Source organism: Bolinopsis microptera, chromosome 1 (assembly GCF_026151205.1).
Source record: "Bolinopsis microptera isolate Bmic1 chromosome 1, MBARI_Bmic_1.0, whole genome shotgun sequence".
Taxonomy (NCBI): Eukaryota; Metazoa; Ctenophora; class Tentaculata; order Lobata; family Bolinopsidae; genus Bolinopsis; species Bolinopsis microptera.
Genome location: NC_087072.1, coordinates 4,040,437 through 4,053,087, shown reverse-complemented (window position 1 = coordinate 4,053,087; position 12,651 = coordinate 4,040,437). Strand labels below are relative to the sequence as shown.

Sequence of the window (12,651 nt, the reverse complement as noted above, 5' to 3'; positions counted from 1 at the left end):
TGGAAAAATAGATGAGTCTACTTAATTCGTGTAATCTAGTTTACATTTGGAAAACTAGATGAGTCTACTTAATTCGTGTAATCTAGTTTACATTTGGAAAACTAGATGAGTCTACTTCGCGTAATCTAGTTTACATTTGGAAATCATGACCTCACAATTGTCGTGAAAACTGATCAAATAGTTACAAGTGACACCATACTGATTAAGTTATCGCAGTTCTAGACAGGGTGATATTATACATTGCTATGGCTCCTGCAGAATTTTCCATTGTGTCAAATTGAAATGATGTAAATATAATTGAATTTCCGACGGGTTTTTGATCCGAACCGTTATAAACGAGATGAAATCAAATCAAACATTTCAGGGTTGATGCCTTGTGACAGACTTCGTGCAAAAGCCGCCAAGGCTAGAGGAAAAGGTATGTCGTTTAACTCCAGTTTAGACTAGACAAACATAATTTGAGTACTATTTTGTTTACAAACAGCAATGTTTGTTGATTTATCAGGAGAGGTATGCTGCAGAATATAAAAGTCACAGTTTTGTCCTGATAATTAAGCGTACACTGCGTCGTTAAATCATCAATTATTCAATCAACTCCGTCCTTGAAAATGTATCTACCGAACTCCAAAGATTCAATTGTCCCAACTCAAAAATATCTAATTCAATACTCCTGAATATCTAACGGGCACGTAAGTTCGCCGGTATTCTAGTCTTTATACATAATATGAACATGATATGAACCTAATATAAACCTCTCAGGAGCAAGCAACTACCACCCATCCTGCTCAAAGGAAGGCTACTGTCTTCCTGTTCAGTGCCGCGAGCAGTTCTGCTGGTGCACATCTCCCGCCTGTAAAACAGAGAAACGCTCCCTCGGGCGTAAATCTGACGACTTCACGTGTGATAACTACTAGGTGTGGCAGAGGAATTGTTAGGTTGGTGATATGCTCCGCTGGGAGAGAGCGTTATCTGGAGCTGTCCTTTTATAATCAGTCGTACTGACTTATTCGTGCGACTTGATAACACTCTTAGTCTTTGAATGACTCTTAGTCTTTGAATTACATTTGTTTTACTTATTCCGTTGTCTATTTTGATGTTTGGTCCACTCAAAGCACAAGCAAACCCCTAGCCGTATCGTCTAGTAACGCAGTAATATCGTCGTGAAAAATGCCATCAAACTTGACACTGCCTCGCTGCGGTGGGTACTCTGAAAAGTAAACACCTCTAGGTTTACACTCCTCCTTGTTAGGCCTGATAGAGAAGGAGCTTGTTGATTTAGAGACTTGACTGGTGGTCCGATTCTCTATCCTGGATATGCAACCTCCGTATCCACATAAGTCGGCAATACAGCTGAAATTTGACCGGTGCATGCTAACTTCATTGGAGATCTCGCTGCCTCTGTGATATGTCACACTTTGGTTTCTCGTTCCTGAACATGACCTAGACCTTTTTCTTGTGGTTGCCGTGGCCATCACGGTGTCTGATGAGTCTGTTTCTGTTGAGGTTGGAGGACTTTCATTGGTCTGTTCCTCAAGGGAGATAGCCATTAATGATATATGTGAGTTTAGCGTTGAGACAGAGCTTTTTCTGGAGTGTGTTAGGTCGGTTGTGGGTGTGTCCACCGTGTCCAACGTGTCCACTGCTTCACTCACCATCTTGTTGCTTGATAGTCTGTCTTGTGATGTTAGCTGACGGTGATGAAGCGTTGGTGACAGTTGTTTCAGCTGATCTGTGACTACTGAGATATCGTCACACAAAGATTCCAGACAGGAGTTTATTGTACTGTCCCTCATAGGCCTTAATTCTGTGTCTATCTTCTTCATTTCCGCATTTCGAGCAATGTGAGAGTTGGTTTTGGCCCTGCTCCCTAGATCAGTTAAAAGACCATTGATTTTCTCCAGAGTTTCCTTCATCTCATCTACCACTGTCTTTGGTTTGTCTCTTGGCTTCACATTTTCCCAGCCCAAATCCAGGGTACTGTTTTGATCGATGTGCCTTAGTTTCTGCGGTTGATGAAACTTGGGTGCGTAGGTACGTGGTTCCATAAATTTGTGTGTTCCCCAGGGAGCGGTCATCGGTGCTTTGTTGCTGATCATACCCAAAAATGTATCCTACAAATGATATTATTATATTGTTCTGTTTGCTATATCATTTATAGGTTTATTAATAGATTTTAAAATATTTTGGGTTCAAGTAAAATATGGTTATAAATTTTGGTTTAGTTTAAATATTTAAACCAGCCTAATTTCATTCTAAGTAAGATTTCAACCGAGTTTTAAATAATTTCAAAGCTTAAATGTAAGCAAACTGCAAGCAAACTATAACTCTACTATAAAATAGTCTACAAGTTTGGAGCATACAGTAACTAGACGAAAAAAGTCTTCTCTTTATTGACTTATGACTTATGAGCAAGAAGTTTTGCTGATTTAATATGTAAATAATGTTTCGATTTTAGAAATACAAAATACAAAAATTAAACATTTCAACGCTGTTTTACGAATGCTTGAGTAAGGACTGATGAACAAATATTCTGTCAACAAATTTAGCAAAGATATGATCATAGATATGATCAAATTGCTATAAAAAGAAATTATGATATTAGACCGAAAAGTTTGATCTAATTGAATGGGTATTAAAGATTTAAGATAGATTATAACTACTTGAGTGCTGGAGACTTCTGAACTAGTACACTGTATCATTAAGAATAATGTGTGCTCTGTACGGTACAAATTACCTCATTTTAATCTAAAAACAGAGTCATACGTTTTACTACAAAATATTTATGATCTACTGCAGCTGTCATCGATAGCAGAGCTACAAATGACGAAAATGAACTGGTTATGACTGTTGGAATTACTAGCAATAATAGCTGTTTATTAAAAATACAAAATAACCGCAGACCGCTTAACCACGTTGATTTCCTGTGTCGGTCATGTGAATGATATTTCAGCTTACTAAGCCAAAGCGAGATAAATTCAAATGTCTTAGTTTTTTTAAACACTTCACTTTCAGTGGTGAAAGTGGAGATGATAACCCTTCCAAGTTCCAATTCTAGACAATAACCCAAGCTACTATGCTACTGCCTACGTGCTATGTTACTGTTAGTATGTTGTAATAAATTACGACTACCTTATTGGACCTTATTTGGACGGACATTACTTGAACGCTGGAGGCCCTAGCGTTCATCTTAATGTCAGTTCAAATAAAGTCCGTTCAATTAATGTCCGTCCAAGTTAAAGTCCGTTGAAATTTTTTCAAAAATTTTTCCATTTCGAACTCTTTACCCAGAATATGACAACTATGAGAACTTTATTGTGCCGTAAGTTAACGACGGAAAGGTTCTCCTTGGTCTGCCCGAGGCACAGAAAACTTTACTAGTATATGACAACATAGTTCATGCGCTAGTCCCCGCCAACATGACAAACTTGTTCCAGCCTCTAGATATTACGGTAAATTGTGTTGCCAAGGACATTGTCCGACGTTGTTATAGTTCATATTACTGAGGGGAGGTAATGAAACAGTGCTAGGAAAGCTCCACGTGATGTTAAGGTTAACCTAACGTTGTCTAAGATCAAACCACTTCACGCCGAATGGCTTGTAAAAGTTAACACTGAAATGCAGGACCGGGGTAGTTTGATAAAAAAGGTTTCCACAAAGCTAGAAATCACTGATGCTTGTTTAAGCATGGACTATTTCATGCACGAAAATCCATTTAATGAATATGATATGTGATATTAGACACTGATAGTGTACACATATTTTAACATTTTTACTGCTTAATGACTGCTTTCTTACTTACTGTATAAAAATGGATTAAAAAATCATTTGCTGAAATTAAAAAACGTCAAAAATTGAAAAAAATTCAGATTTTTGATGGTTTTGAATGCCTTCGAGCGTTCATATTAATGTCCGTTCACAATTATGTCCGTTCATGTAATGTCCGTTTAAATAAGGTCCGATAAGGTAATCACAATGTCACAGGACACGTTCTCTACACTTTAGATCAAGATGTTCAGCCGCCAGGTTTTGACGGACAGTTCAAATGCCTAACTATTAAGTTTAACCATAATCCAATCTCTAACTCAAAAATATGTTCAATCAATTTACCATAACCGGAACCCTAAAGAGAAATTTTGCCCACTTCCTTATGTGGATCACGCGATCGCAAAATAGTTCTTCGCCGATAACTCTCGAGGGAAACATTTAACCCTATGTCATGCGGGTTATCTGAGGATCTCAGGCTTTTCTGTTGATAAACAGATAGGAGATGCAGCGGAATGACAAGCTGAGCACCGCCCAGTGACTGTAATTGTGTAAACATGCGGGGTGATTCGAAATCAGCGTTCAAAGGTTCATCTATTTAAGTTGGTTTTAACTGCCGGGGACTCCTTTAGAAAAATGTTACTAGTCTATGGCTCGCTTATCTCATGATTCTCTGGGATATTTATAAATATTTATCCAGACATTGTGGCCTCACAAGTCGGTGGGGGCCACTACGTGTCAAAGATGGAAATAGGGTTTTAGTTTTTGGAATATTTAGCTCACAAATGACAAATAAAGCATATAATATTAATATTCGTCCCAACATAAAGTGGGGCTAACTCCCCTATGAAAATCTCATTGAATTTCTGATTTTATTTTTTGTGCTTTCTCGGAGATTATAGCGGGGAAAAAAGCGGATCCTTACACTTCGTGACCTTGACGTCCCCCCTTTGAGCACATAGTTAATGAGTCAGCAATTGGAAAATTTTACATAACATTTTAATCAAATTGCCACAGGATGTTTCCGAACTTCCAGTCATTATCTTTAGTGGGTTATTTGATTTTTGTAGATAGATAGAATTAATCGCAAATTTATCTTACCATATTATATTTAGTTTTATTTTCCCCAGCTTCTTGTTAGGAAGAAGCTGCAATACCAGAATAAGGGCCGTATGACTATGACCGACCAGAAGAGGTGCTGGTAGAAGAATACTACACACAAAGACGTCGGAACAGACCAAGTCCAACCACGGAGCCGAGAACAGTTAGACATATGTTCAATGCTTGGTATGCAACGTTGGGACATGAATAATGTTGTGGACTCAGAGGTCCACGAAGAGGGAGTGAGATATAGGTTTGATGATAGCGTTATCGAACGTGTTAGAGACGACGTGATCCCAGAGCTGTGTCACTTGACTTCAGATAACATCATCATCTACAACGCCTTCCTGCTGGACCAAAACTGCCAGGAAATATTTGAGAGTGTCAGCCGCCAGTACGTCTGATTCAAATGTGATCCCGCTCACTACTTTTAAAACACAGAGCCCAGATATTCACAGAATTCTTCAACGCCACCGATTACAAGGAGGGCATGGTAATCATCCACAGGGATTATTAAATACTCTTCAAATTTTACAGAGTACAGCAATAAATGAATATAAATTCAAAACATTTTAATTTAATGTCAAAGATGACAGAAGTAAAAAATAGTTATGTGGCGGATTTTAAGAAATTTGCGCAAAATACGCGCCAGCACTGCTTTGCGAAATTCGGTAAAAAACCCAAAATTGCCATATTCAGGTGCTTTAACATTTAAAAACCATGTCATGTTGAAATTGAGTTAGAAAATTCTCTACAACACGAGCTATAAATTAATGTATGGAATTGTTGTTGCATGAAATTCTCAAGGAAGTAAGTACCAGTTGAGAAACATAATGTTCGGTTTTGTCCAAAAAATTTCTGAGAGAAGGACGTAAGTCCGGACTTATATTACCTGGGGACCTCAGGCTATCAGTATCATGTTCATAAACAATAGAGATTCGGCGGAATGACAGGCTAAGCGCCGCCCAGTAAGTCCGGACTTACTTCTTTTTCTGAGATAAATGATCTGTGATAGGAACAAGGAAGAATTGTAACTGGACTTAATTCCTATCAAAACATACTAAAAACGGAATTTTAGATAGCGAATTTCCAAAAAGAATATAACTTAACTGCCGATCGATATTTTCACATCACACATGAAATTTCAAGGATCGATTTATATTGTATAATTACATTTCAATCTTACGTTAGTGATCAACATTTTCATTTAGGCCTCAACAAAAATTTGGTGCAGTCGATTTCCAAAAAACGCCGGATGTATTTTAGTCACAAAACATAAACATTTAACATATGATCAGTTATTGAGCTGTTAATCGCAGAGAATGTTTAGTTTAGGTATATCTTTTAGATAAAGTTTATTTTCATCAAAATATCGTTAAGTTGTCACTTTGATGACTTAATATAATGCGTCTTAATGCCTGGAAAACAGTAAAGGGGGTATAATTAATAGCAAAGAAGGTATAATATTGTTTGTTTAAGGGCGACAGTCGTGCTTGCCAGCACTGTGATACGAAATGTTTGTTTAGCAAAATGTAGAGGTGAAAGGTATAGTATTTGAGCTATTTGTAGCGTGATGCACTACTTATAGCGGTGACAGTGCTAGTAATCAGTCAAGCACTACAATCAAGTCTAGTGTAGTGACATACTGTATATGTTGTATTGGTTCTACTTCTAGCCCGGAAGTCATTTGGATTGACTGGGAGCAAAGGGGGCTCTATCCGATCGCTCCTACTAGCACTAAATCGCTCGCCCAAATTTTAAGAGAATTCTTGTGAGGCCCTTTGGATAGGAAATTGATTTAAATTGGTGTATTTTTTACGCTGATTCGGGCGATTCCGAATCACCGATCGAACACCCTGACCGGGTATAGGACGCAGCGGCGGAAGTCACTGCGGCGGTGTACAGTCCGGCGGAGGACGGTACAGCGGAGGACGGTACGGCGGTAGTTTTCAAAAAGGTTGGACGGTACGGCGGATCACATGACACCCACTTTACTTTGGACAGTACGGCGGTACTACTTCTACTAGAAACTGTACCTATAAGATAGACCTAGCACTGCTAATATAACAAAATCGATTAGCTTTAAAAAGTTCTATTTTCCTCTTTGTTACTTCGAAATTAATTTTGATTAAAATTAAATTGGATAAAGTTTAACATATACATTGTGATTACTAAAAGCAGTTCTTGTTCCACTTTCTGGTTCGTATCATATCGCGTCCGGTCTGCACAACGGTGGTTAAGCGATTGCATGATGAGCTTGTTACGGTGAGATCTCATATCACTGCGCCGAGATGCAATGGGTAATAACAAGGGCATGAGAACAAGTCACGAGGGATCGCATCCAGGAATCTGATCAACCGTAGCCAAGAAGAGAAGTTGCTCAGTGAAACGTAGATAATGATAGAGGCAAACAGTATATAAAGCGGATCAAACCACAGTGCCGACATAGCTGACTGCGAAGTCCGAGAAACCCTCTCCCAAGTCCACGATCTGGCTGCGACTACGATTACTCAGAACCACAGAATCTACTGCTCCGTTACTGGCTCGCTGTCCCAGACTGCTCGCTTCCTCCTCCCCAGTGAACAAGCGGTGAAGAAGCAAGCTCAGAGACTTCATCACAGCACTTCAGATGGAGCAGAGTTCAACAGATGGGAAGCACGCAGCCTACCTGGTCGGAGAGAACCCACCAAAGAGGAAGAAAGCTCACAGTGACAAGGACAGGAGGATTCACCGCATCGTGCAGAACTACCACTCTTACGAAGATGATGTCTTGACTTACCTGGATCTGCTCAGAAGTGTTATGTGAATTATTGATTGCTGTAACTTCTTGATAATGATTTGTGGGATTCAGATATTATTGCTATTGAGTGTGTCAAGTTATATTAACTTTTTGATTTTCAACAACTCAATATTCTCGATTTACATTGTCTGCAAAGCCCTGAATAAAAAAATGAACAACTAAACTAACAAGAATTATACAAAATGATAAAGAGAAAAGAAAAAATAAAACTTATAATGCGAATCTAGAACAAAACTTAGAAACAAGTTAAATGTGTAAGTTCTGTCTTAGGTACAGTTTCTAGTAGTAGTAGTACCGCCGTACTGTCCAAAGTAAAGTGGGTGTCATGTGATCCGCCGTACCGTCCAACCTTTTTGAAAACTACCGCCGTACCGTCCTCCGCTGTACCGTCCTCCGCTGTACCGTCCACCGCCGCAGTGACTTCCGCCGCAGTGACCGGTTCCCCCCTGACCACCCTGCTTCTTTCAGTAGGTGCATGGTACCTTTTAAAGAGTTATGCCTCACGTGACAATGACATGGTAGTGTGTAGTGAAACGCAAATTTGTTTGTGTAGTGCTAGGTTACCGTTAAGACTTACCTTATCGGACCTTATTTGGACGGACATTACATAAACGGACATAATTATGATTTATTAAATCAAAGTTCTAAACAAGGGATAGTTTAAAAAAACAACGCCCAAGTCTAATCTTTCCCTTAAACAAAAACTAAAAATTAAAAACTTCATTGCAAATTCCGCCAATATCTCTTGTCATAACTCAAATTACGGAGATAATGCAGGTCAAAGATATTATTTAAATAAAGATTTCTTTTACATAAATCATGCACAATCAGCGAGAATAGATTGCTTTGGGGTCTTCCTCTTCTCCCTGGTAAGTCCAGTGTATTGATGGCAAAAATGAGGGAAGAAAACGCTGGTCCGTCAATAGGACCCCGCAAAACATGTCCTAACATTCTCCACCGACTACGGGCCACTTTATCTGACAATGGTTCAGCATTGCAGCGTTTATACAAGTTTTTGTTGGAGATGACTCCTGGGTACTTTATATTCAAAATAGTGCGAAGATGTCTGTGGTGAACAACATCTACTAGTTTTTCAAGGAATATTTTGGGGACGGCCCAACAGGATGAGTTGTACATAATAACCGATACGACTAAAGCATTATACAGTGTTAGACGTTTGTTTAGGGGCAGTTTATCACTCCAGGCCTTCTTGTAATTGTTAAAGGCAGCATATCCCAGGTTTATGCGACGCTGAATATCAGCTTTGCTACACAAGACGGACCCTAGAGTGATACTTTTCCTCCATGCTTCATTCCCCGACACTAATTTTCCATCACTGTCGACTTCACCCGTACTAGCTAAATAAACATGAGTGAAGTCCGTTTTGTCTTCATTGACAAAGAGGTTCCATTTCTCGAGTATAGCTGTTGCCTGGGGCAAAATAGCTCTCAAGTTGTCTTCCTCTTCATCATTGAAGTCAACATCATCAGCATATTTAGTGTCAAGTGGAAGGCCAGCAATAGTAATCGGGGGGATCGGCCTATCTAAACTGATTAATTATGAACGGACATTAATATGAACGCTCGAAGGCATTCAAAACCATCAAAAATCCGAATTTTTTTCAATTTTTTGACTTTTTTTTAATTTCAGCAAATGATTTTAAATCCATTTTTTATACAGTAAGTAAGAAAAGCAGTCGTTAAGCATTAAACATGTCAAAATATGTGTACATGATCAGTGTCTAATATCACATATCATCTTCATCAAATGGGTTTTCGTGCATAGAATAGTCCATATGCTTAAAGCATATGTGGTTTCTAGCTTTATGGAAACCTTTTAAAATCAAACTACCCCGGTCCTGCATTTCAGTGTTAACTTTTACAAGCCATTCGGCGTGAAATGGTTTTATCTTAGACAACTTTAGGTTAACCTTAACATCACGTGGGGCTTTCCTAGCACTGTTTTATTACCTCCCCTGAGTAATATGAGCTATAACAACGTCGGACAATGTCCTTGGCAACACGATTTACCGTAATATCTAGAGGCTGGAACAAGTTTGTCATGTTGGCGGGGACTAACTCATGAACTATGTTGTTGAGTGCCATAATTTCGGTGACTTTTCCGCCAAGTGACCCTTGAAAACATCATATACTAGTAGAACTAGTGTTATATTATTTTTAGAGAATATTTTAATGGTGTACAGTGTAAGCATAGTTCAAAAATGTCTCTATTAGTATTGCCAAATTGCTTCCAGACGTTTTGCACGAGCAAAATGTTCAAAAATGTTTGCCTTCTGCACGATACTACTACTATAGTATTGAAATTTATAAAACCTTTGAAATTCTGACTGTGGCGCACAGAAAATCATTCCTACACCCCTGAATTATCTGCTATTACATGTGAACATTGCGAGGTATCTAGGGGTGGGAAAGGAGGAATTATTTTTGTTTTACGGGGAATTGAATAAAAATTGAATCAATTAATTTGACCAAAACCCATAATCATGGGTAGAGTGTACCGCTGCCAGTGTCTCTCTTTTCCAAACAAAAGGAAATGATATTAATTTGAATAACCGTCCGCAAATGCAAATTGATACCGAGAATGAAATCGGTCGCTCGCTTTTTCCATTCGATTACGGCTTACGAATTGTAATAAAGCTTATTGATTGGAAAAAGCGAGCGACCGATTTCATTCTCGGTATCAATTTGCATTTGCGGACGGTTATTCAAATTAATATCATTTCCTTTTGTTTGGAAAAGAGAGACACTGGCAGCGGTACACTCTACCCATGATTATGGGTTTTGGTGATGGTCAAATATCATCTCTTTTTGATTATAATGTCAGGATAATTTACGAAGCCGAAATGTAAACTCATAACTTCATTAATATTTATATTAATAATTAGGAGGTAATTTCATCGATTTCGAAATTTTACCTGACTGAATATGGCACTTTTTACTCATTCAAGTTGGCATTAAATTCATATATAATTCCATTTAAATATCGCGGGAAAGCAGAATTTATTCGAAATCGTGATCACCATGGGCAAATATTAGGTGCGATGGGTGCGGGATCGCACAATTTACCGTTTTCCGCACACTTCCGCATAATTTATTGTTTTCCGCACATTTCCGCACATTTTGTAATTATCTGCATATTTCCGCATAATCTAGCATTTTCCGCGTAATTTCGCATAATTTTGAAATTTTCGCGTTAAGATTTTCGAGTGTAAAACCAAAATATGTTAAAAGTTGGGCACTTTTAGGACCGTGACTCAGGCCCTTTCGGGACCCTGGCCCAGGCCCTTTCGGGACCCTGACCCAGGCCCTTTCGGGACCGTGACCCAGGCCCTTTTGGAACTCATACCTAGGCCACGTGACCCAGTTACCACGTGACTCAGGCCCTTTCGGGACCCTGACCCAGGCCCTTTCGGGACCCTGACCCAGGCCCTTTCGGACCCAGGCCCTTTCAGGACCGTGACGCAGCCCCTTTTGGAACTCATGCTTCGGTCACGTGACCCGGTTACCACGTGACCCAGGCCCTTTCGGGACCGTGACCCAGGCCCTTTCGGGACCCTGACCCAGGCCCTTTCGGGACCGTGACCCAGGCCCTTTTGGAACTCATGCTTAGGTCACGTGACCCGGTTACCACGTGACCGAGGCCCTTTCGGGACTGTGACCCAGGCCCTTTCGGGACCCAGGCCCTTTCGGGACCCTGACCCAGGCCCTTTCGGGACCGTGACCCAGGCCCTTTTGGAACTCATGCTTAGGCCACGTGACTCAGGCCCTTTCGGGACCGTGACCCAGGCCCTTTCGGGACCGTTACCCAGGCCCTTTCGGGACCGTTACCCAGGCCCTTTCGGGACCGTTACCCAGGCCCTTTCGGGACCGTGATCCAGGCCCTTTCGGGACCGAGACCCAGGCCATTATGGAACCCTCGTCGTTACCGTACTTCGATTATAGTTTATCAGTTATCATTCGTAGGTGATAATAGAAGAAGTAGGTGTAAAGGGTAATGAGCTTTATTCGTTGCAGCGTTGGCTTTATAGTGGGCTTAATGAATCTTGGATCAAATGGTTCACAAATACTGACGATCAATGCCAACAAGCGTGTCACATATTTGCGATCACGCATGGGATCTGATCGACTCTATCAAGAGGCGTCTTCAAATAACTGTATCCTGATTCCTGATCTCTACCAGATCAAGTCACTGTTCCCAGATAACTGAATCTCAATATAGGTTCAATCATGGTCTTAGTAAAGAACTACACCCTCAGTAACACATAAACAGACCTATTTTTGATAAGAGCGGCGGTTATACGTTTAGAATTTCCAAAGTCCTCTAGAAAATGCAAAAAAAAACCCGCACAATTCCTGCACAAATTTCGAAAAAATCGCCGCACATTTGCCGCATAATTGGTAAAAATTTACCGCACCTTACCGCACATTTTACCTTTATAGTCGGGTGCGGTACCGCATAATTTCGATTTTTTTTACCGCACCTAATATGTGCCTCTGGTGATCACGAATGAGCAAAATTCTCACCTTTCGCACGTGCAAACTTTGAGCGGACTTTGCGTGCGCATACAATATTGAATCACCGTAAATTTTTGCATATCAGTATTTTATATATAATTTAATAAGCAAGCAAAGTTTCAGAAGATTTCATATAGAACTTGGATCACAACGGGACTCCAAAGTTGATAAAAATGGTGAAAACAGCAATTTTCAGTAATTTTAGCAATTTTCTATAAATTTGGGCGTGTCCCCACGTGTGCAACTTTTCGATTTTCAACTTTAAAACTAGCCTATAACACAATTTAGACCTTTAGAAAGCACAATCGAGCTCCACAACCCAAGGGATGGCCCAACACCAGAGAATACTAATTCACAACTTTTGTATTTTCATAAAATTATTCTTCAAAAAAGCACTAACTTCAATAGCGAATATCTTTATGAAGGAGCAAGGTAGGAAAATTTTCCGGTAGA

General features: G+C 39.8%; 1 protein-coding gene across 1 annotated transcript in view; it reads left to right on the top strand.

The window, feature by feature from the left end:
• The window catches only part of LOC134817891 (testican-2-like), a 62,232-nt gene extending 59,746 nt beyond the window's left edge, over positions 1 to 2,486 (top strand). Inside the window, exons 7-8 of the mRNA XM_063827259.1 lie at positions 365 to 418; positions 760 to 2,486. Of these exons, the coding sequence (XP_063683329.1) occupies positions 365 to 418; positions 760 to 914 (209 nt within the window). The 3' untranslated portion in view covers positions 915 to 2,486. The remainder of the gene's footprint in view (positions 1 to 364; positions 419 to 759) is intronic.
• Positions 2,487 to 12,651: the final 10,165 nt, after the last annotated feature.